Below are 22,239 nucleotides of genomic sequence, written 5' to 3'. Positions count from 1 at the left end.
AAGGATGAGTGTTAAATGTTGTTAGGAATTACAAAGCTATTCCAAAGGCAAAAAAATAAAAACTCCTAATCATGTATTTCACATAATGAGTCTGCATCCTGTGTAGGTCTGTGACACATTGGAAGTCTGAGAATACCACAGTTCATTCACTGAAGTGAGGCTGCCAGCAATGCAGTAGTGGGGAGCACAGCTCTTTAAGCAAGGGTATAATTCAATTAAATGCTTTGTGTTCCTAATTCCCCTCCTGTTCCATCCCAAAGCCAGCTCTGTCAGTTCAAGCACTGTTTAAGAAAGGCTGGCACATACCTTTGGTGGTGTGGGTTTGGCATTAAGTGTCATGCTGGTTTCATATATTAATTTGTGTGTGTGGAGGAGGGATTTAACAATTCCTTATGAAGGGTTTGTTACAGAGCAGTTGCTTCTCTTCAGCAAATGCAGTAATTTTGATTTCATGAAGTAGTGGTATATTTCATCCTCAATGTCTCTTGTGGAAAACAAGCTGTGTTCTCTTGGTGTTTGGTTCCTGTTTTGAAAACTCTTTGATGATTTCTGTGTTTAGTTTTACTTCTTTATAATGGTTGTGACCTTTCAGGTGTTATTCATTTCACCTGATGTGTTAGGTGGTGTCTTGGGGAGCTCTTTCTCATGTACAGGCTTTTAAAAGAGCTTTGAAGTACCTCTCTGTCAGTGTGTTTAATCTGTAGACAACTGACCACAGGAGTAAGGTCTAAGGATTTTGTATTTCTCCTTCAGTGTGTTTTGCTGTGAAGAGTTGTCCTTCGATTTTGACCTCCCTCCAGATGCTGCTCTGCAAGTCAGGCAGTACTTTCTTTTTTCCTGTGGCAGTGCTCCTAATCCCTAGAGACTTTCCACATGTTATGCTGACTTCTTTATTTGTCTGTGCAAGGTATCTGTGGGACAGATGGATTCACTTTGTAGAGAAAGGAGGAGGCTCATTTCGAAGAGATTGGCGTCCTCTGGTTTTAAATCTTGATGAGGATTGCTATTACTGCAGAGTCCATTTATTCTCTATTAAAAATGAAGAACACTTGACATAGCACTCTTTTGTCTCTGCCTGTGCTGAGAGGTTTTTTGATACAGTATTTAGCATTTTCCCTGTTTGTTTATGGAAGTATGGTTCAGCTGTCAGATTATGAGCTGAGTGTAATCTGCAGGATGCTTCCATCAAACCCATAGTTCTTTCCTCCAAGGAAACAAGTTTTGGATATTTGAGTTTTAAGTGCTTCCCAACCAGCTGAGTGCTGTTCTGCAACTGTTTATGGCCAGGGATTTCAAACCTTAGCTGTTGTTTTTGCAAACTCACAGAGCATTGTACGAGCTGGCTTTTAGTTACAGAATATTTGGTCTTTCGAAGATGATGACACAGGTTATAGGTGTTCTGACATGCCTTGAGATCTCCTGGGCATCTTCCTTCTGAGCTGTGGTAATCTCTTGAATTAAGATGAAGACAGTGCAGATGTAGGCCTGATGAAAACACAGGGATTTTGATGAATTCCCTGTGCTGCATTGTTGTTCTGGCAGAAGTGCAGCAGCAGGGCGTGGGGGGATCCCGCACCAGCAGCAGTGCTCCGGTTCTGCTGAATCTCCTGGTGGGGCACCATGCTTGTGTCTGATTGCAGAGGGAGGGCAAGAGGGGGTGTGATCTGATCTGGGGCTGCTGCTGTTTCAAGGTGAAGACAAGACAGTGTTACCAATATTACTGGTGGGAACTCCAGCACAGCTTTTCTGTTCAGTCTGGTGTAGTTATCTTGACCGCACATCAGGGAGAAGAAAACTGGAGCACTCAAAGGCACTAGAATAGCAAAGAGGTGCATGTTTACGGGCTGGAACAAAGCTGACATTACTTAACAGGATTTGGGGAGGCAAGTGCAGCCTGTTAAAGCTGTTTGGTTCAAAACAAGTGCTTTTTGTGAAGTAAATCCAAGGCTGAGCACACAGATTTGGGTTGCACCTTACAGATTTCAACGGTGAGTCAGCTCCCCCTCCGTGCCTCTGCTGCCTCTCTGTGCTGGATGAGCTGATCCCTCTGTAGTCACATGATTGTTGAATGAGCAAAAATCATGTTGGATGAGAAAAAATTAGCCTTCTCAGTGATTTCCTAAAAAATCAGATGTCAAGGAGATGCAATGAGTAGCAAGTAGGAGGAGTAGTTTCAGCAGCAGCAGCCTGCAGTTGGATTAGATTAAATATAGCAAATTGTGTTCTGCAATTGTAAGTCTGCATTCTGCAAATGTAGATCTGCAGGAAATTGGTGTCAGATGAAAATATGTGTATTCATTACTGAAACCAGGGGAACTGTCTTACTAAAATTTTATCTTCGAGAAAACTGTGATAAATGTTAGTAGTAAATGTTTGGGGGTTTTTGTTTTTTTTAATTGGTAATGTGTTTTATCTTCAACATACTTGCTTATGGTTTTCCTTACAGATTTGTGGTGTCTAATATATCAGAGTGCTGTGTTCTTGCAAGGTGGTCATAGAGCACAAATGTGAAAAATACTGGATCAATGCAAACTGTCACTGCTTAATTTGGCCAGCTCACAAAGGATTCATTTTCAAAGAAGAAAAAACTATGGTTCTGTACTTTGCTGAAAGGCCTTAGAAATCTTCTTGTTTTGAGGATTTTTCCCTTTCAATCTTCCATGTGGTCTTTGATAAAATTACCCTTTTGTCTGTACCTCTGTGTAAGAATAACAATGTCTCAGTGAACTCTTTGGAAAATTACAGATGGGAGGGGAGAAACCAACATCACTGAGTTGCATCACATGGCCTGAGGTCACTTTCTTATTTTCAGCAAAGGTGATGTCACTGAAGGGACTAAGAAGTCAGTTTATTTGGTGTGTAAATACTCTATAACAAGTTGGGGAAAAAATGAGTAAAGAATGATCAAAGCTGCTGGTGGCTGCCTCCAGTTGGCTGTCCAGCCTTGAGACTGCATGATCTCCTTCAGCTGCATCATCTTTCGTCCAACAAGATTTGTGTGTTTGGGTGCATTGCCTGTTCTGTTTTGGTGCTAAAAGGCTCAAAACTTCTATGCTGTCATATTTAAAATGCTTTTTTGGATATGTGTTGATAAAGTTTAGACTGGAAGTCTCGTAGAGACGTGAAAAACAAACAAAAACAAAGCCAAGGAATTTTTAGCTGTTGGCATGTTTCTCTGCTAGCAGCAGGAGTAAATATAACATAACTTCATGGTATAACATCCCTCATATGATATATCCTAGATAAACATGATCCAGGTTTTCCAGTTTTTAGCAGGAAGGGCTGAGTCTGGGTTCTGTTTAGGACCTCTTGCCAATAAATCCTGAAGAAAATGTACAGCATCCCTTGAGTAATATCTAGAGCATAAGAATTATATCTAGAGCATAGCTGAAAATTTCCCCCCAGGAATTGCCTGAGAGGCTGTCACTGCATTTGTTTTCTTTTTAATCCACAAATTAGGACTGTTCATTTCTGTGGATTTATAGCTGCATGTTCTTTTCTTATGCTGGAGGCTTTTCCTTGCAATGCCTGGTGCAGGGAAAGGATCCTTTACACACTTGGATTATTCAACAGTCGAGAAGATTGTGACTCAAGTCACATGAGACATTCAAATTAATCAAAACAGCTCTCAAAAGAGCTCCTGTAATTGCATTAGTAGAGTTCAGTGCTGAGTCCAGTTTAGTGATTTTGCCTCCTGCAGACTGAGGCGAGGACATCAACAGGAAGCATCTGCTCCTGAGCCTCATGTGGAACATGGCATGCCGATGCCTTTTGCATGCCTGAGGTGCAGTTCCACACAGGAAATCTTTATGAACCAGTGTTTCTAGATAAAATTCAGTAGGCACATTTCCAGATGCACTTTTACTGGAGGCAGAGCAGGAAGATGTGTGCACTCTTATTTTCTGTGATTTGTTTCAAGCTGTGCTCAACTGCAAATGTTTATTGTACTTGAATGATGGTCACTTTGTGTAATAGTGTTGAAATGTGCCACCATTCAGTGCACTTTATAGGAATACAAAATGAACTTAGAATCTTCGTGCTGCATTTCATTTTTGTTGATGCTATGCAAAAAGGAAGTGTAGATTTTAATGGGTAAATGTCACTGTTCAGAAATACTTAACCTTGTCATCTTTGAGCTTTAATTATCAGTTTGACTTCAGTCTTGTCTTGCAAATTGTCTGTATATGGAAATAGTCTTTAACATGTTGGTTAAGGGCTTTTTTCCCTCCCCCAATTTAAAATTAAAATATTGTGTTTATACAGTATTTAGGTCAAACCAGATGCTGGAAATTCCGTCTTTAATCACACTGTTTTGATTTTTCTTTTACAGAAAATCGAAGGTCTCAAAGAAACAACCAGTGTAAGTTTCTTTAATTTTTGTAACTATTATATATTGATCCTGAAATTCACCTTATATTCTTTGGGAAGTTTTTAAAACCTTTTTTACAGAAAAATGAGAATCCATGTTAGGTCCAACATTGTGATGGCAGAGGCAACCTGGTTCTGGTGCTGTGTTCAGGTTTGTGTCCAGCACCTTGGAATCTTGGAATATTGAGGTTGGAAGGGGCCTCTGAAGTTCTGTAGTCCAGCCCTATGCTCAGAGCACCATCAGCTGGAGCAGGTTGCTCAGGACCAAATCTAGTTTGGGTTTTGAGTAACTCCAAGGCTGGAGGCTTTACAGCTTCCCTGGACAACCTGTTCCAGTGTTTTATCACCCATAAAAGAATAAAAGGTGTTTTCTTCTGTTTGAGGTGATTTTCCTGTATTTCTGTTAGTGGCCATTGCGTGTCCTGTCACTGGGCTCCACTGAGAAGAGTCTTGCTCTGGCTTCCCCTGCCTTCCCAGTCAGATATTGATCCCCCTTGAAAAGGTCTCCCTGAGCCTTTTCCTCTCCAGATTGAACACACCCAGCTCTCTGAGCCTCCCTTCCCGTGATAATTTACCTGCCTGCAGCACTCTGGGGGTTTGGAGCTGACCTCCATTTCACCCTGACAGCCTGGCTTTATGCTGTGTGTGGCTTTGGAAACTTCAGTTTTCTGCTGCTGTGCTTTTGTCTCTTGGGGAAAAAAAATGGGGAAGGGAAAGTAGGGGTTCAACAGAACTGAGTGTCCATTTAGTTCACACCAAGTATTCTATGTAACTAATAAATGCAAAATATTAAGGGATAATAACACAATCTTTTCTGATATTTTTCTTTTCCTAGAGCATGGTAGAATCAATAAAACACTGCATTGTGTTGCTACAGATTGCTAAAGTAAGTACACTGTAAACTATTCTGAACTTCAGTTTCAGCATTAATCTAATTGAAACCTAAAAGTGCCTTCTGTATGATCCAGGAACAAGAAAACAATTATAATTTGATTTCTGCTTTTATTTTAATGAAGTTTCTGAAATACTGAGTTCCACAGCAGACACTCCTGCTAATGCTCATGGTAACAGTCCCGTTGGTTTGAGTTTTCTTTCAGATAAACTTTCTTTTGCAGAGTTTGCTCTTAGACTAAAGAAGAACTTAGACAAATGTCAGGTTGACAGAACAGGAACTTAACAAAACTCTTCTTTCTGCTTCATTAAAGACTGTGGCTAACAAGTAAAAGGGGGAGAAAGATGATGGAAACAATGAAACTGGTTTGGCAAGGTCTGTCACAGGTCTGAAGTTCATGAGGATGTTGGAACTTCTTGAAGTTAGAATTGTTTCATTTGAGAATGCAGTTTGGGTAATGCACTTACGCTTTTCACCTACATGTTTCATTGGATTTTAAAATTTGAGGAGTTTTGGATTTACTATTTGTCAGATTCTGCCCTTACAGTAGGTTTAACATTCTTTATTTAAGATATGTGAATTATGAGCTGCTTATTTCTGTCTTGTGGATACAAAACCAATACAAACCAGAGTGGAGGGAGGTGATATTTTACAAAGAAATAAAGGTATTTTCAGAATTTCAGGCTGATCTACTCAGAACACATTCTGATTAATCCAGAAATGGGCGTAGGCTCCTAGATTATTTTTTTTTTTCTGTAATCTAGACCAACTATTTTTTGTGGCTATGGAATGCAAGACTGCTGTTTGTCTTCATTTTAAATGCCAGATATGTTGTACAAAATTTTGACTGCAGTGAAAATTGAAGTATTTAGAATCTTACAGGATCAAAAGTCATTCACTGAAAGGATCAGTGCATGTTTTGTGAAATTCACTTTTCATATCTATTAACATTTTATGAAGAAAATGTTTGTTAATTAAGAGGTTTGTACAAAACCAAAACTTTTTTACAAGCACAAGGGTTGAAACATTGAAATAGTTTTGTGCCACATGAATTTGGAGCTAGTACAGTCTTTATTTAACATGCAGTGATGCTACTTCAATCCTTCACTGCAGTGCCAGCAAGAAAAGCCTTTCAGTGTTTAATTTGCTGTTATTTAGTCCTGGGTATATTTAGAGGTGTTTTAGTACAGTGAAGTCAGTGGACAATATGTCATTTTTTAGGAATTTGATGGAGTAAATTGTAGATAGGTTAGATGGTAATACGCTGTGATTTGCTGTATTGAGGAAACTGTTGGAGAAACTGCAAGGAATTACTAGCTCATTTTTTCTTAATTACTGTATAAATATATTTAGTAATTCTTATTTTCACAGGGGTCTAATTCCTATGAAATTTTACTTTTTTTGAAAAGCTCTGCTATGTAATTAGCAAATGTGAAATTGCAGAGTTACAATCTGCTTTTCAGGCTGATCAGAGCTGGTAACTTGAGTTATCTTTTTCTGTTGAATATCAAACCCTGTTTCTGCTCTGTGTGAGTTCATTGGGAGTTAGACAAACGTGACCACTTATGCTGATGCTAAAACATATTTTGAAGTTCTTTAGGTTATTTGCTGATAATGGACAAAGCTGGTAGTGGCAGATGCAGTAATTTAGATCAGGTTCAGTACTTTACTGCTCCAGCTGCCACGTGAGTGTAAAGGCAGGTGGAATTTGAGTCCCCCAAAGATGCTAACACTTGCTTTTTGTTGCACTAAATCAGACCTTGAAGTCCTTCTTTATTTTTTACCACTAAATATTAACCAGTGTAAATAGATGAGCTTATCCACTAAGGAGTGGGGGTTTATTGTTTTGGTTATTTGCTAAACCATATCTAAAGCTCTTTTGGAGCTGTTGAAGACAAGGTGGGTTAAAGGGGTGCCTTATGCACAGCTAATTCCAAGATGTTGATCCACATACAGTGAAAAAAAAAAAAATTCCAGTACTTTAATAACCTCATTTCTGCTTCATCTCTTCCCCTTCTTTGTCTCTCATTCAACTGTACTTTTTACCTACAAGGAAATTCTGTCTTCCTTCCCCCCACACCTTTGCCATTAACTGTGTCAGTATCCTGATTTTCTACTGCTGTAGAAAATGTATAATACAGAGGGGTTGGGGGTTTTTTTCCCACAGTTCTGCAAGTTGCTTGTGTATGATGCAATCTGTGTAAAAATGTGTTATGCCTGACTTGAGCTTTGTGCTCTCCACTAGAGACCTTCTAAGGTTCTGCAGGTTTTTTCCCAAATCTGTAGGGCCAGTCTGGCTGCTGACTGATGCTGCTGAAAAGAAATCATCTTAGCACCACCCTGCACCCCGTTTTTACTTCCACAGTGCCTTTCTCATGGGACAGACAGATTTGCCAGTCTGTGTACCTTGATAGTGTTACCAATTCTCTACATACTTGGAACTCTCTGTTTCCAACACACAACCATTTATTATGTGGATTGTTTTGGAACATTGAGGCAAACCTGGACTTTTGTTTATCGGAGTTTTGTTTTGTTTCTTTTTAAAATTGTGTGTCCAGTTGTTCTGTTACATGGATCTTTACCTGTGTTAATATTTGGACAGTTAAATTTTCATTAAACTTGCTGGTAAATCGAGTGTGTAATTACACCACTTGTTCTGAGGTGACTCATGACATTTCCAAAATAATGAACTAAATACCAGCTAAACAGGAATATGTCATAGTACATTCATTGCCTATCAAAAAGCAGTCCAAATAAACACAGTGGATGGGCAGGTGGAGCATTTGGCCTGTGTTGTGCCCTTTGTGTGTGTGGCAGCTGAAGATGTCCAGCTCTGCTCATGGGTGTGGTGTGAAATACATTAAATGTTCTGCCAGTGATGTGGTAAACCTCAGTCTTAGAAAGATATGTCATATATGTGTTATGAAGTAACTTTTATAATTTAGATGTTTAGTTTTACATCCTTCCCTTCTCTTTTCCACTCCATTTCTGGTCTGTCTTGCCTGCCCAGTTTTGTGGAATTTCTGCCTTCCTTACCTTACTGATGCTGCATTACTGAGGTGGGAGAGCAAGCATCAGTGCTCATGCAGCATCTTTGTGCTTTATTTCTTAGGTCTTAGAGATGATGGACTCAACATGGGGTTTTTTTGTCTTGGGAAAAAAATTGTGTTTTGTAAATTTGCAACCCAGTGGGACTTTTTGTCCTTGGTGTTCTTTTTATCATGGAAAGCCAGGCTTCAAAAACGTCAGCTAGCAGAGATGAAATTTGGACAGCCTATTGCCAACTGAATAAGCTAAGGAAAGATGTATTAAGTATCAAAACATAAATATGTACCAACTTTCTTTATAGTTCTTACAGCTTTTTTTTTTCTTGTTCCTTTAAAATGTAACTGGAGATCCAGGGGATGCTCTGCAGACAAGTTTGGAGGTTCACACTGGATAAAGTTAGGCATTGATGTACTGACTAGTATGAACTTTTACAGCAGAAGAGAAGAGATTTATATTGTTGTATAGAATTTGTATTTATATTAATTTATATTAGTAGAATTGATATTGTTGCTGTACAGTGCTAAAACTGTGCTGCCTGCAGATTGGCATTAACTGGTCTGCTGCTCGTGTCATTTCCCCTGAGGACAGATGTTTTTTACTTTGCCTGCTCTTTCACTTATGCTTCTGGGCAAAAAAACCCAAAATCTGAGGTGGTGAATAATCTAAAAGCATTTTGTAATATAGTGGATGCCAAAAAGCAAAAGTTAAAACCTTTCAGCTTAAACTTCTGCCTTTTTTGTGTGTTAATTACAGAAATGAGAACTTCATTTTTCAGGGACTTACAGGAGCTGCAGAGCATTTTTTGGGGAGCTCCTAGGTATTTGGGCAGTACCCACGTTATAAAGCAGAACTGTGCTCTGCAGTACAGAAAGGATATTTTTTAAATTGTCTGCACTCATGTGGACAGGCCCTCAGAAAATGCAGAGGTGCAGTGAGTGTGTGTGGAATTGTGTCTTCCAAGTTTAATTACTGTATCACATGAGGAGGAACATTTTGTGGCTGAAAATGTGAACATTCCTGAGGGAAACTCACTGTTCTCACTTAGCACAGAACTGATAAGTCATGCAAGATTGTTATGTTGATATTTTTAACATTTTTTCCTTAAGGACCAAAATAATGAGGAGAAGCACGCAAATGGACTTATAGTAAGTTTAAATCTAATCTTTATCTCCTTTTAATTCTGCAGAACATGTGAACAGACACCTGAATTTCCACTCACTTTGCAACATGCTTCCTCCTTTCTCTAATTTACTGCTTCCAGTGTCTTGTTAAAATTCCTGTTGAGTCCTTAGCTCCTGAGGTTGGCTAACACCCTTGTCTTTAGAAGATAGAGCGGTCAGTTTTGTATGGAATGTCTTGAGCAGCAGTGTTGTGACTGAACACTTAGATAAAAATCTGCCATGTGAACAGATGAAAGGGAAATTACTGGGATAGAAATAGTTCTGTGTTCTGTCTGAAGTGTCTTTGTGTAGGAAATAGATCTGCTCTCCATGTGCTTCAAGTAGTTTGTCTTTTCTACAGTGCTGCTCCTTTGATGCAGAGTTGTGTAATGTCTGTCTAAGCAATGTTTCTTCTTTAATAGAACTGCTGCATTTTTAATGTAACTTCTGTCATTTTTGGTTTTGGTCACACGTGGTTTCTCTGTTCTTTTTTTGTCACTTGAGTGCATTTCAGATACTTTTAACAGGAGATTGGTTTCAGTAAAAACTCTAAAAATCCTGATGTGTTTTCATTAGAGCTGACAGTAATTCCCAGGCCTTGGTTGTTTGTCCACTGCAAACAGCTTTAGCAGTAGGATTTTCTGGTGTGAAAATGGACTGAAGATGCACATGCACATTTCAGTTTCATGCTTATCATAAACAAGGTGAATTGTTATGTGCCCTGTGGATGGAACATAATTCAGGTCTTAGTATGAGGGAACAGCTTCTGTGATGTCCCCTGGAAAAGAGAAGCTGTGCAGGAAGACACTTCCACAGGCACAGGTCACCTGCACATCTGGGCTGCAACTCAGAAATTCCATAGAGATATTGCAGCTTGATGTAGTCTGAATTTGATTAGCCACTGATCTCATTATCTGTGGGCTGGCTTATAGTGGGGAGGAAAAAATATTTCTGTAAGAATATATTAACTGTGGGTCAGTGATTGTGAAGTCTAAAATTGTGATGCTGTGGAGGTCAACATCACCTTGGGCTAAAGGTCAGGATTTCACTTTAAAATTAGGCAGAAATATAATCATTGTTTGCTGCCATGGTGGGATGAGTCTTGTTTCTGTGTAATTGTTATTCAATTGTTATGAAACTCGGAGCAGGGACTTCCAGGTCTGCTTTCAGCTGTCTCTAGCCCACGAAGGCATCCCTCAAAATATCCAAAAAGAAACTCCAGTTCATACTGCAGTATGGGGAATTGTTCAAGGATGAGGTTAAAACCCTGAATGCAAAATCAGAGTTACTTTGTTCTTCCTTTGTCATGCCAGTGTTCTGTATCATGTGGATTATTAGTTTCCCTAAAAAATAAAGGAGATGTAGGTAGCAATAGCATCCTGTGTATCATAGAACCATCTTGGGTTTTAAATCTTAACTCTTAAGATGGGATCATCATTTTAGACTGTGAACTCTGTGGGACAGAGACCTTCCTGTGCTGAATACATAATTCCACAAGGAGGTGAAGTACTGGGTAAGGGACATTGCCTTCATGCTGGAATGCAGTGGAGTAATGTTACCTGTACTGGATTATTTGTATACTGAGTAGTGAAACCAAAGAAACTGTAGAAAGCTACTTTTATGGATGTTTTTATTGGAGAGGTTTTTTTAGTGATGATCAGAGAATAATTATTCTTGTCTTTAGTTAAAGAAATCCTGTGCTATTAAAAAAATAATAGAACTTCTCACTGATTTTTAGAGTCATACAGTGTCCTGAGTTGGAAGGGATCCACAGGGATCATAGTGCTCCAGCTCCTGGCTCTGCACAGGACAGCCCCAGGGATCACACCAAGTGTCTGAGAGCATTGTCCAAACATCCAAATGTAGGATAAAGTTCAGAACTTCAGGTAACTGGGAAAGAAGGCAAGAAAGAAGTCTGCCTGAAGAAGGAAAATGGGAGGAAAGTTAAAATGAGCCCGTTTCCCTCAGTCTGAATGCAAATAGAAATTAATGGACTAAAGGGAGAGAAGAACAGTTGTAGACATTTCTTTTAAATACTGGTGTAAAAAGGTGGATAGGGATGAACATACTGACTGCATTTCTGAGCAAACTGAGCAAAAATTTCCATAGTTCTGATAGATCAGGCATTTAAATTTCAAGGTGCTAAAAAGGTGGATAGGGATGAACATACTGACTGCATTTCTGAGCAAACTGAGCAGGCATTTAAATTGCAAGGTGTTTGGAAAAGGGTTTTATGTCCCTTTTACTCAACTAACAACCAAGAAGTTCTGGTGGTTGTGTGTAAACATAAATAATAAACAGTGCTTGGATGATATTTTGAGTTAAAAGTCATGGCAGTTTAGATTTCCAAGGGTCTTGATGCATAAGAACCAAGGACATGAACTGAAGTCAGTGACTTTTGGGAGCATTGAATTGACCTGGTGCTTCATTTTCCAAGTGCCCACATTCAGAAGTAGGTTGAGATGTCCTCTACAGAACACTGTCACCTTGCTTTGGGAAGAATTTTGTCAACAAAGCTGCTTCATGGCTCTAAGCATGCTGATGATTCTTTTTTTGATTTATGGGTTGATCTGCAAAATGAATTTTTGAGAAAAAAAAAATTAAAAAAATACTGATTACCTATCTAATTTTGGCCAGATAATTTGCATCTAACTTTCCACTCTTTGCATGCATTATTAATTAATGGACATTGGGTGGCATACCAGAAGCAAGAACCTGAAATAAGAATTCTTTATAGGACGCTTCAAATCTGCATCAAATTCAATTTATTGTGCAGTCTGTGTAAAGAATCAAAATATTCCCGCCTCAAAAGTATTTCTCACATCCTCAACTGTCAATTTGTGTTTTGCTTCCTCTGCCAGGGATTCACTCTCTTGCATTTGGGCATTTCTCATGCTCACAATGTTCTTGCTATCTATGCTTTATTTTGTTTTAATTGAGGGGGAAAAATGTGCTTTTCTTTTTTTGCCTAGAGCACCATCAACCCCGTGGACGCCGTGTATCAGCCCAGCCCCTTGGAGCCATCAGGGATCAGCACCATGCCTTCCCAGGCTGTCACACTGCCAGGTGAGCTGGGAACAGCCCTTCCCAGGGGTGTCACACTGCCAGGTGAGCTGGGAACAGCCCCTTCCCAGGCTGTCACACTGCCAGGTGAGCTGGGAACAGCCCCTTCCCAGGCTGTCACACTGCCAGGTGAGCTGGGAGCAGCCACCCAGAGCAGTGACAGCACACTCAGCTCAGAGGGGCTGAGCACGGACAGGAGGCACACAGAATTCTCACCAGCCTGGTTCTGGGGATAACCTGAAGTCTTTTATTTACTCTCAGTTACTGGCTTGCATTTCTAACACTCTTTTTGAAAATGAAACTATGATTTTTCAGAAAAGGCAAATGCTTTCTAGCTGAACAACTGCAGTTTTTTTTAAATGCCATCTTTGGTTAATAAAAAAAGGACCTAGGTAAAAGTGATGCTACACGTTTTTCTGTCCAAATGGCTTTTATAGAAAATGATTTGATTTTTGGAGGTGAGGTGAAATAATATGGAATCTTCTGAATTTTGGGGTTAACATGTCAAAATATCCCCTAGAACCTGCTCAGCTGTGCAAGTCAGAGCAGCGCCCCTCCTCTTTGCCTGTGGGACCTGTGGTAGCGTCGCTCGGGAACCAGACTCCAACACCAAATAGTACAGGTACAGTTCTGTAACTTATTGAAATACAAGAAACCCTGGAATTAGTCATTGAAACAACAGTATTATTGGCCTGCATCTTGCTTTTGATCAACACCAATTTCAGTGTTTTGTTAAAGCCAGCAATGCTGCTCTTTCTCCCCACCGTGTGTACACAAAAAAAATTGTGTACGAGTTTTACCAGCTTCCCTTTGTCTCCCCAGAATTGCAGTCTTGCAGTAATTGGAGAAAACATGTCCCTTAAACTTTCTGTGCTCTTCATTTTCCTTGTGACTTTCCTTTTGTCAACTGTTAAACTCTTTATGAACCTGCCTAATTATTGCTTTTAATTTTGTACTTTCCTCAATTCTGAGTTTACATCAGCCCTTATTGATTTGACCAATTCTTGTTTAAGTCGATTTTGAAAGAATTCATTTTTATTGATTCTGTAATTTTTAATACTCCACAGGGAGTGGGCAGTCAGCACCTAGCAGCAGTCTCACCTCTCCAAGCCATGTCAACCTGTCTCCAAACACAGTCCCAGATTTTTCTTACTCAAGCAGTGAGGATGAATTCTATGATGCTGATGAGTTCTACCAGAGCAGTTCTTCCCCAAAGAGATGTATGGAGTAAGTAGCTGACAGTGTGCAGTGTGTGCTGTGTGCAGTCTGTATCTCCAAGAGCATGGCTTGTCTGCTTGCAGAAATTGGTTTAAAAAGGTGGGGGAGGTCAAACAGCCACTTTGTGTAACAGAGTGAGATTACCCCTGCCCTCAGCCACAGACAGGTAGAAGGAGGCAGTTTGTTCCTCTACTCCTTCCCATTCCATCAGATATGTGTTCACAAACTCTGACAAACCAAACTGTGGAAGCCCCAGCTCAGAGCTGGAATCTGAGGCCATGGTGCATTTCATGTGCATTTGCTGCTGCCTTTGGTGAGTGGCCAATTCCCTCACACATTTGCTAAAAGATATTCTTTGAGGTTGGCACCCTTTTCTCAAAATCTCTATTTACTCTTCATTTTTTATTAATTGAAAAATTAATTTTAAGAGATGCTACACATTCCAAAGAGGGATTAGTCAGCTGTTTTCTGCCTTCATGTGTTACCTGAGGCTGCAGGCTGTCCCCTTCCTTCAGCTGCAATCCATTCTGAGCTTTCTGTGAATTAGCATGCACCATGTGTATTAATGTCTGCCACTGCACATATATTGATGTCTATCACTAAATTCCTCGTCTGTGAATATCAAATAATGTGGTCTGAATTACTTAATTTGAACTGTGAGAATTTATTGGTCTTCTTCAGTTCTTCAGGGTCTGCTGCAGTCCTGACTCGGAGCAGCACAGGGAGCAGCCTGAAACGTCCAGATACCACAGAGTCCCTCAATTCTTCCATGTCTAATGGCACAAATGATGCTGGTAAGTGGCCTGTGTGAACTTTCAGTAAGGAGTTATTGATTGTTAGTCTGTGTGTAAACTGGTTCAATATAGCAGGATTATATATATATTTGTGTGTGTGTATATGGCCAGGTACTTATGGGATGTGGTTTATCTACTGTTTCTTTACTAATGGAAGATTGCTGAATTGTAGGATTTACACCTGTATTTTTTTACATCTATGCTGATGAAATACAGTCTGGTTTTGAAGGTTTAGAGGAAAACAAAAGCCATTTATTTGGTCCTCCAGATCTCTTTGATCCTCCCGACGATCGAGAAGATGATGGGGAAGGAGAGTCGGTGGAGGAGCACAAAAGTGTCATCATGCATCTCTTGTCACAAGTGAGATTAGGCATGGACCTCACCAAGGTAAACTTGCTGGGGATGGGAGGGGCAGTAAACCCAGAGTTCTGTGTAAAAAAAGGTTACATGATTTAACTACATATTTGTTTTATGAGATAGTTAAGCTGTAATCTCTTTAGCATGGTGGTTTTGAATTGGAGTTCATACTGAAGGGGAAAAGCAGCTGCAGAATAAATATATCCAGATGCTAAAATCTGTTTGGGAAAATAGTTTGCTATGGAAAGTAGCTGTTGGTTATCTTTGAACCTAATTCTTGGAGTACTTGTGAAGCTGGCATAGGGAGAATGCTGGAATGTTACTGCTGTCTTAGCTTCCTAGAACAAAGAGCTCCAAGATCCATTCATTATCCATGGCATTCATATCCATGGATCCATATCATCCATGGCATTCAATAAAACATAAAGTGAAAGGGAGAAGTAACCATATAGTGAAAAGCTTGGCTTAGTTGGGATCTTAATGAGTAAATAAGTTTCCTGTGTATTTTGAAATGCTGCTCTTAGGTCTGGTAAGGAAAGGGTTGGGTTCTTCATGGATGAGATTCCTGCTGGTGTCTGTCTGAAGGCAGAACGAACAGCATTCTGAAGGTGTTGGTCTTTCCAGGCAGCTTGGATAAATTTAACAAGTAATTCCAGAGTGAGAAAGGACAGGAGAGATCAATCCTTATCCTTAAGTTTCCTTAAGTGAATGAATTGAGCTGTCCAGCCTGGAATGAGCAGTAGATAATAAAAAGATAACACTTTTCTGGGGAAACAGCCAGCAGCTCGCAAGCAAGCTGCTCAAGGTTTCTGGCAGTTCTGGATAGGAATTTATCCAATTGTTTTGGGAATTCATGGGATAACTGAAAATTACTGATCTCAAATTAGGCTGCCAGGAATCTTTATGAGCATGTACCTTGTCAGCAGCAGCAATTGATGGTGGATCACACTGAGCAGATCCACAATGGAGCTATGGGAAGAAGTAGGGAAGAGCTTAACCTTCATTTTGACAGAGACATGCAGCAGGATGGGACTGCAAGTGAGTGTAACTGAAAATTGGCAGTGTTCACAGAGATGAAATTAAATCAGCAGTGATGCTGTAATTCAGAACAGCTTTTGCTGTGCTCTGGGTGGGACTAGAATCCATGTAGGATGAGGCTGTTCCTGTTGAGCCTTAGGGTGTGGAGAAGATGCCAACTGACCTGCATATGTCAGAACTCATTGGTGAGTTCGAGCTCACAGTCAGCTGAGAGCACACAATGCTCTGGGTGCTCTGTTTGCAGTTGGCTTTTGTACAGGATATTCAGATGCCTGGAGCTGGATGAGTTGTCTTTCTTCACTCAGGTGGTTCTTCCAACGTTTATCCTGGAGAGAAGGTCGCTGTTGGAAATGTATGCTGACTTCTTTGCACATCCGGACCTGTTTGTCAGGTATTTGCCTGTGGAACAGGAGCATTCACTGGTTCTCATACTGGTCATGGCCCTTGTGGGCTGCCAGAAGTTGGTAGTTTTTGAAGAATGTTGCTTGGATTTTGGTTGGAACTTTAAAAACAGGCAAATCAGCCAAACTTGTAGTTGTAAAACAACCGTAAAACTTTCCTGTATCCGAGGTCCCTGCTTATGTTTCACTCTGCCTCTCCTTTTTTCTCTCTCTCTGTAGCATTAGTGACCAGAAGGATCCCAAGGAGAGGATGGTTCAGGTGGTTAAATGGTACCTCTCAGCTTTCCATGCAGGAAGGAAAGGGTCAGTTGCTAAGAAGCCTTACAATCCCATTCTGGGGGAGATCTTCCGCTGCCACTGGGTGCTGCCTGGCACTGAAGATGACATGGTGAGCTTCTGGGGTGTTTGTTTGGAGCCCACAGGGCAGAGGTGCAACCCAAAGCGTTGTTAAGTCACTGACTGAAATGGATTATGCTGTGCTTAAGTAGCAAATCAACAAACTGTAGCAATCTCTTAACCAATTCTCCCCCTTCCTTCTTTGTTTTCTTTTGACAGAAGGATAAAATCATGCATGAAAAAATTTGTTTCTTAAAGAATGGCTTGACATGTTGAAAATGCCCTTTTCCCCTGAACTTTTTCATAGCACTGATTATGAATTTGTTTATTCCCAAAGTTCTGATTTTTTTTTGCTTTTATTTTTTAAGCCAGTGCAGCCCAGAGGGGTTTTTTGTTGTTTTTCTTTTTTGGCTCCTCATTTGGGCTTCTTGCCTTAGGAAGTTGCCAGTGGTGGTGTGGGAAGTGCTGCTGTGAGGTGCTTCATGTAGCCCCAGTGTAATACATCCAAATCAATGTGATCATTTGGGTATAAGCCATGTATTTTTCCCATTTCTTTTGCTTCCCACTGATCTGTGTGCTGAAGTCTTGTTTTTGAGGTGGATATTTGCACTCCAATTTGCTGGCATAAAGGCAGTGTTGTATTTGGGCTTCCACTGCTTCCAACCCTTGAATTAACTGCACTTTGCATTCTTTGCTTTGCTGGCATAAAGGCAGTGTTGTATTTGGGCTTCCACTGCTTCTAACCATGAATTAACTACACTTTGCATTCTTTGCCACAGGAAATAAATATTAATTTATGGTTTTGTGGTACATGAAATGTGATCATTATTAATATGCAGGTCAGACTTTTTCAGAAGCAACACCAAAAACTGTTTCTGCCACTTAAATATTGTTTTGTAATTGGGTTTATGCATGAGTCTTTCAGTTTGACTGTTTTTTCTGGGGACAATTAAAACAAAGACATTTATACTTAAAAATAAGAGAGTAGATCCTTTAGAAAGGATTGTAGTTCCAGGACTAAGGAGTGCTGCAGTACACTTTTAGAAGCCTTTAAAGATGGAGGCAGCTTCTCTGGGAAGCTTGCAGTGTTTGCAGGCACTGTGAGTGATGGAATCCTCTCCCTGTCCCACAGGAGCCAGTCTCAGAAGGACCAGTCCCCTGGGTCAGTAAAAGCAACGTCACCTTTGTGGCAGAGCAGGTCTCTCACCATCCTCCAAGTAAGTTGTGACAGTACCTTTGCCAGGAGAGGTGGCAGCTGGAGGGGGGGACAGTAAAATCAGCTCTTGGCTTAAATCTTGGATTTAAACTTTATCTTCAGATTTAAAAGCTGAATATTTATAAAGGCTGAAAATTTTTAAACTGCTTTTGTGGGAAACTAACTGCAAACTCTGTTGCACATAAAGTGTGAGGCACCTGGGGATATTTCCCAGTGAATGAATTTGGGAACAAAGGAATCAGTGTCTTCTGCTGCTGTTTTTAACACCTGCCTCTCTCTTCAGTTTCAGCATTTTACGCAGAGTGTTTTAGCAAGAGGATACAGTTCAATGCTCACATATGGACCAAGTCCAAATTCCTAGGAATGTCTATTGGGGTCCATAACATAGGGCAAGGTATGTGTGTGTGAACTGAACAGCAGAGGAGAAATTAAATTCTGCAACTAGGATTTTTCATAGAATAATTTACATAAATTATTGAAAGTCATGGTACTAAATGTAAGCAGTGGTTGAATTTATGTAACTGGAGCTTATGTATCTGAATTAGAGATGCCTTCCACACTCTCTGTGTGCTGAAAACACCTAGGGCCCAGCTTTTCCCAAAAATACAGCCATCCCTGCCTCCTCCAGAAGCTGGGCATTCTCAGCATCCATTAAAAATGAAGCTCCTCACATTTCCTTTTCATGGCAGCTGTTTTTAGTGGCATATTTCATGGGATCATTATGAAAAGTTCTGTAGAGGTTTCACGTAATGTTTTTCAAATCTATTTTTATTTTTCTTTAACAGGGTGTGTTACATGCCTAGATCATGATGAACACTATATTTTGACTTTTCCTAATGGCTATGGAAGGCAAGTAAATGCTCTAATTGGTATTTTCATTTTTAATGCCTTGTAATGTTTCATGCTTAGTATTTATTGGCCAAGAGCTTATCATTAGTGCATTTCTGTGTTTCTGATTGCAGGTCTATTCTCACTGTGCCATGGATAGAGCTTGGGGGGGAGTGCAGCATCAATTGCTCCAAGACAGGTTACAACGCTTCCATCGTCTTCCACACAAAACCATTTTATGGAGGAAAGAAGCACAGAATTACAGCTGAAATTTTGTAAGAGCTTCCTTCAGTCTCACTTTTTCCTTCCTTAAATGCCAACAGCTTTAACAAGACAGTCAAGAGTGTAAAAGGCTGAAGCAGCAACACCCAGAAGAACTTAGCTCATCATTACCTGTCATGGAATTTTATAGCCAAGTTTGTGAGAGGGAGCTGCACAGGCCCATGTCCTACTTTATGCTGCTTGAAAACATCCTCAGCTGATTCCCAAAGGGAACTTTGCTCTCCTGAATTATCAAGTGTCTCCATCATTACCTTTCCTACAAATACAAATACTGCAGCAAGCCTTGGGATGCTGCTCACAGTGTGTCAGTTGAAAACTTCATGTATTTTACCTGTGGTGTGGTGGATTTTGGTTAAACCCTGTGCACATACCCAGCACAGAGAATTCGGTGGAGATTCCCATTTGGAGATGTGCAGTGATGCCAGCAAGTGGATGCTGACAAAATGAAGTTTAACTTGGTTTTAAATCATTGACACATTGATAGATGCCACTTAAAAACCGGTGTCTTGTGTTTCCCAGTAGTCTGGAAACCTTTTTTAGGCTTAAACTCACCACCCTACATCCGTGTGGAAGGCCTGTAAGTGCTTTCCTGAACTCCAAATGCCGATCCAGCCCTCAGGCAAGGCCTGTGTTACCCTTTTCAGTGCTTCCTGTTAAGGTTTATGTAACTCACTCTGCCAAACTGGCCCCTTGTAAACAGAACCCTCCTCTCCTCTGTGCTGGGCATGGACACTTTGGCTGATATAAACCAGGCTTTACAGAAGACCAAGTTTTGATCCTTTAGGATTTTTCAGTTGCTGTAATACAGCTGAGAAATAACTGTTTGTTTCTCTTTAGTTCTCCAAATGACAAGAAACCCTTCTGCTCCATTGAAGGAGAATGGAATGGGGTCATGTATGCAAAGTACTCCACAGGGGTAACAGCTTGCTTTCTTTTTTCTCTTTTCATCAGAAATACAAGATTGTACTTAGAAAGGGGGGTTTGGGGTGGGTTTGTAGGCTTGGTATTTTATTTTAAACAAACATTAATAGTTGGAACCTCCTATGAGGCTGTCCAAAAGAATGCTGAACTAGGGGTAAAATTTGTTCATTTGTTCTTAAGGAAGTTTGATTTCTATACAAGAAGAGAACATGAAGAATTACCATGTTTCATATATTTCCTGCTAACCAGTGCACTAGAGTGTAGAACATTTGAAGTCTAGCTAAAGGACTGAATAGGTTTATTTCTTTTTCATCTTCCACTCCAGGAGAATGCTGTCTTTATAGATACCAAGAAAATGCCTACAATAAAGAAGAAGGTAAGGAAATTGGAGGACCAAGACGACTTTGAGTCTCGCTGGTAAGAACTTCAGTTTACTGGGAGCATTAAGATTTTATTTGAGTTAGACTCCAGTTTGCAGTACAGGGACTAAAGCTGCACTGATCCAAGCACTGCATGCTCTGCTCTCCCTGAGCCCAGGTACAGGCAGGCTGGGGATTTAAGGGGGAAGAGGAGACCTGGAGTTCTCAGACACATCCTAATTGGGATCAAATGGATCAAATGTTCAGGGAGGTCTGGAGAGCTCCACCACAGCCTCCTCCCTCCTGCCCTAACAGCACAAATATCAAATATCCTGAGGGCTTTTCTGCCCTTTCTCTAACCTGACATCTGCCTTTATTCACTGCTATGTCTCCCAACTTGTAGCACTCTGCTCCCATAAAAGTCTCCCTTGCCCTTTCTCTTTGAAGCTTGTGGAAGGATGTCACCTACAACCTGAAGATCAGAGACATCGACGCGGCCACGGCCGCGAAGCACGCGCTTGAGGAGCGGCAGCGAGCCGAGGCCAGGGCCAGGAAGGAGAACGAGACCTCGTGGGAAACCAGGGTGAGCTTTATTCTAACAAGGTGGAGCTCAAAGGCCTGTAGCCTTGGTTCCTTTGCGGTTCTCCAGGAGAAGCTTACCCGCGGTTCTTCCTTTGCAGCTGTTCCACGAGGACGGCGAGTGCTGGGTGTACGACGAGCCGCTGCTGAAGCGCCTCGCTGCCGGCAAGCACTGAGGGCCGCGGAGCCCGGGCTGGGCGGAGGCGGCGCAGAGCCCGACCCCCGCGGCCACGGCACCGTGCCCGGCCCCGCCCTGCAGCTGCAGCGGCTCCTTTCTCAGGGATTCTGGACTTACTGAGACAGACAAAGCAATTCACGAGAGGCTGAGCAGCTCCGGTGGCAGGGGCCGGGCTCAGGCCCTGCTGCCTCTGCAGCGGGGAGAGGCTGGGCCTGGGGCACAGACACTCTGTAACCACTGTGAATGCCGCCGGTGGGAGCAGTTGCATAATAATCCTGGGTCCTACATATTTAAAAAGGAACAAAATGCAAGGTGTCATTTAAATCTCGCTGATGTTTGCAATGTGTAAATATGAGGGTTCCTCTGATGGGACAGTTTGTTAGAAAATGCTACATCAATGTTATCTTCCACCTGTACGATAATCAAATCTTTTGGCATTTCAGTGTCTTGCCCAAAATAACTGTTATTTTGAGATTGAACTGTAACCATAGATAATTCTACCCAATGCATCTTAAAGCTTCATAAAATAGATTTTTCAAACTTCTCTTATGGACTTTTTATTTATTTCATAATAAACCTTTACAGGAAGACTTTTTCAGTTGAGTCATGATAAATTAATTATGTGAAATGTATTAGAGGTATTTGTTTTTCCACTGGAATAATCCTTGCAGCTAGCTAAACTTATTTATTAAAGTAGTTAATGAACTAGCAAAATGAGCATCTGCAACATCCACAGGAGAAGTTTTCTGGACTCTACATCCAGCCTTGCTAGCAGGTCAGGAACCTCTGCATTGTGTGCTTTTGCTGCAGTTAATAATGACTGAGTAAGTAGCTAGATGTAGCAATCAAACTACTTTTCTCTCCACAGTTAAGTCTAGCTTTTATTTGATTTCATCTTAATTTTGTCTATGTTGCACATACAGAAAAACTAAAAAAGCAGTGTGAGATGGAAGCCTTGGGCTTTTCTCCCCCTCCCACCACTGTCACTGCTCCGGGAGCGCTGCAGATCCTTTCCTGAGGAGCTGTCACTGCTGAGGAGCTGCTGCAGCACTGAGGGATGGCACAAGCCAGGCTGGACACAAAGGCAGAGCCCACAGCTCCAGACAGCTGGAGAGGAGAGCGTGGCACCCGTGGGGAAGTCAGGGCTGTGCCTCTTCTTAATGAACTTGGGAAGGTGATGAGAGGTTGGCTGGAAACTTGA

The 22,239-nt window shown here is 41.0% G+C and overlaps 1 protein-coding gene across 4 annotated transcripts in view; it reads left to right on the top strand.

Annotated features, from left to right (window-relative positions):
• The window catches only part of OSBPL9 (oxysterol binding protein like 9), a 57,565-nt gene extending 35,983 nt beyond the window's left edge, over positions 1 to 21,582 (top strand). For 2 of the 4 annotated variants that reach the window (XM_041421380.1, XM_041421382.1), the window contains 18 exons: positions 4,331 to 4,360; positions 5,204 to 5,254; positions 9,415 to 9,453; positions 12,441 to 12,534; positions 13,052 to 13,153; positions 13,599 to 13,758; positions 14,431 to 14,543; positions 14,812 to 14,930; positions 16,244 to 16,329; positions 16,559 to 16,727; positions 17,808 to 17,892; positions 18,175 to 18,285; positions 18,677 to 18,740; positions 18,854 to 18,994; positions 19,839 to 19,917; positions 20,248 to 20,339; positions 20,729 to 20,864; positions 20,962 to 21,582. In XM_041421380.1, coding sequence (XP_041277314.1) covers positions 4,331 to 4,360; positions 5,204 to 5,254; positions 9,415 to 9,453; positions 12,441 to 12,534; positions 13,052 to 13,153; positions 13,599 to 13,758; positions 14,431 to 14,543; positions 14,812 to 14,930; positions 16,244 to 16,329; positions 16,559 to 16,727; positions 17,808 to 17,892; positions 18,175 to 18,285; positions 18,677 to 18,740; positions 18,854 to 18,994; positions 19,839 to 19,917; positions 20,248 to 20,339; positions 20,729 to 20,864; positions 20,962 to 21,036 — 1,746 coding nt within the window. In that variant the 3' untranslated portion in view covers positions 21,037 to 21,582. The remainder of the gene's footprint in view (positions 1 to 4,330; positions 4,361 to 5,203; positions 5,255 to 9,414; positions 9,454 to 12,440; positions 12,535 to 13,051; positions 13,154 to 13,598; positions 13,759 to 14,430; positions 14,544 to 14,811; positions 14,931 to 16,243; positions 16,330 to 16,558; positions 16,728 to 17,807; positions 17,893 to 18,174; positions 18,286 to 18,676; positions 18,741 to 18,853; positions 18,995 to 19,838; positions 19,918 to 20,247; positions 20,340 to 20,728; positions 20,865 to 20,961) is intronic. The other 2 variants (XR_005953908.1, XM_041421381.1) reach the window with 2 other exon arrangements.
• Positions 21,583 to 22,239: the final 657 nt, after the last annotated feature.

The sequence above is a fragment of the Onychostruthus taczanowskii genome, unplaced genomic scaffold, assembly GCF_017590055.1.
Source record: "Onychostruthus taczanowskii isolate IOZ18803 unplaced genomic scaffold, ASM1759005v1 scaffold7, whole genome shotgun sequence".
Lineage (NCBI taxonomy): Eukaryota > Metazoa > Chordata > Aves > Passeriformes > Passeridae > Onychostruthus > Onychostruthus taczanowskii.
The sequence above is the reverse complement of the archived record's forward strand: the minus strand, read 5'-3'. Positions and strand labels throughout refer to the sequence as shown.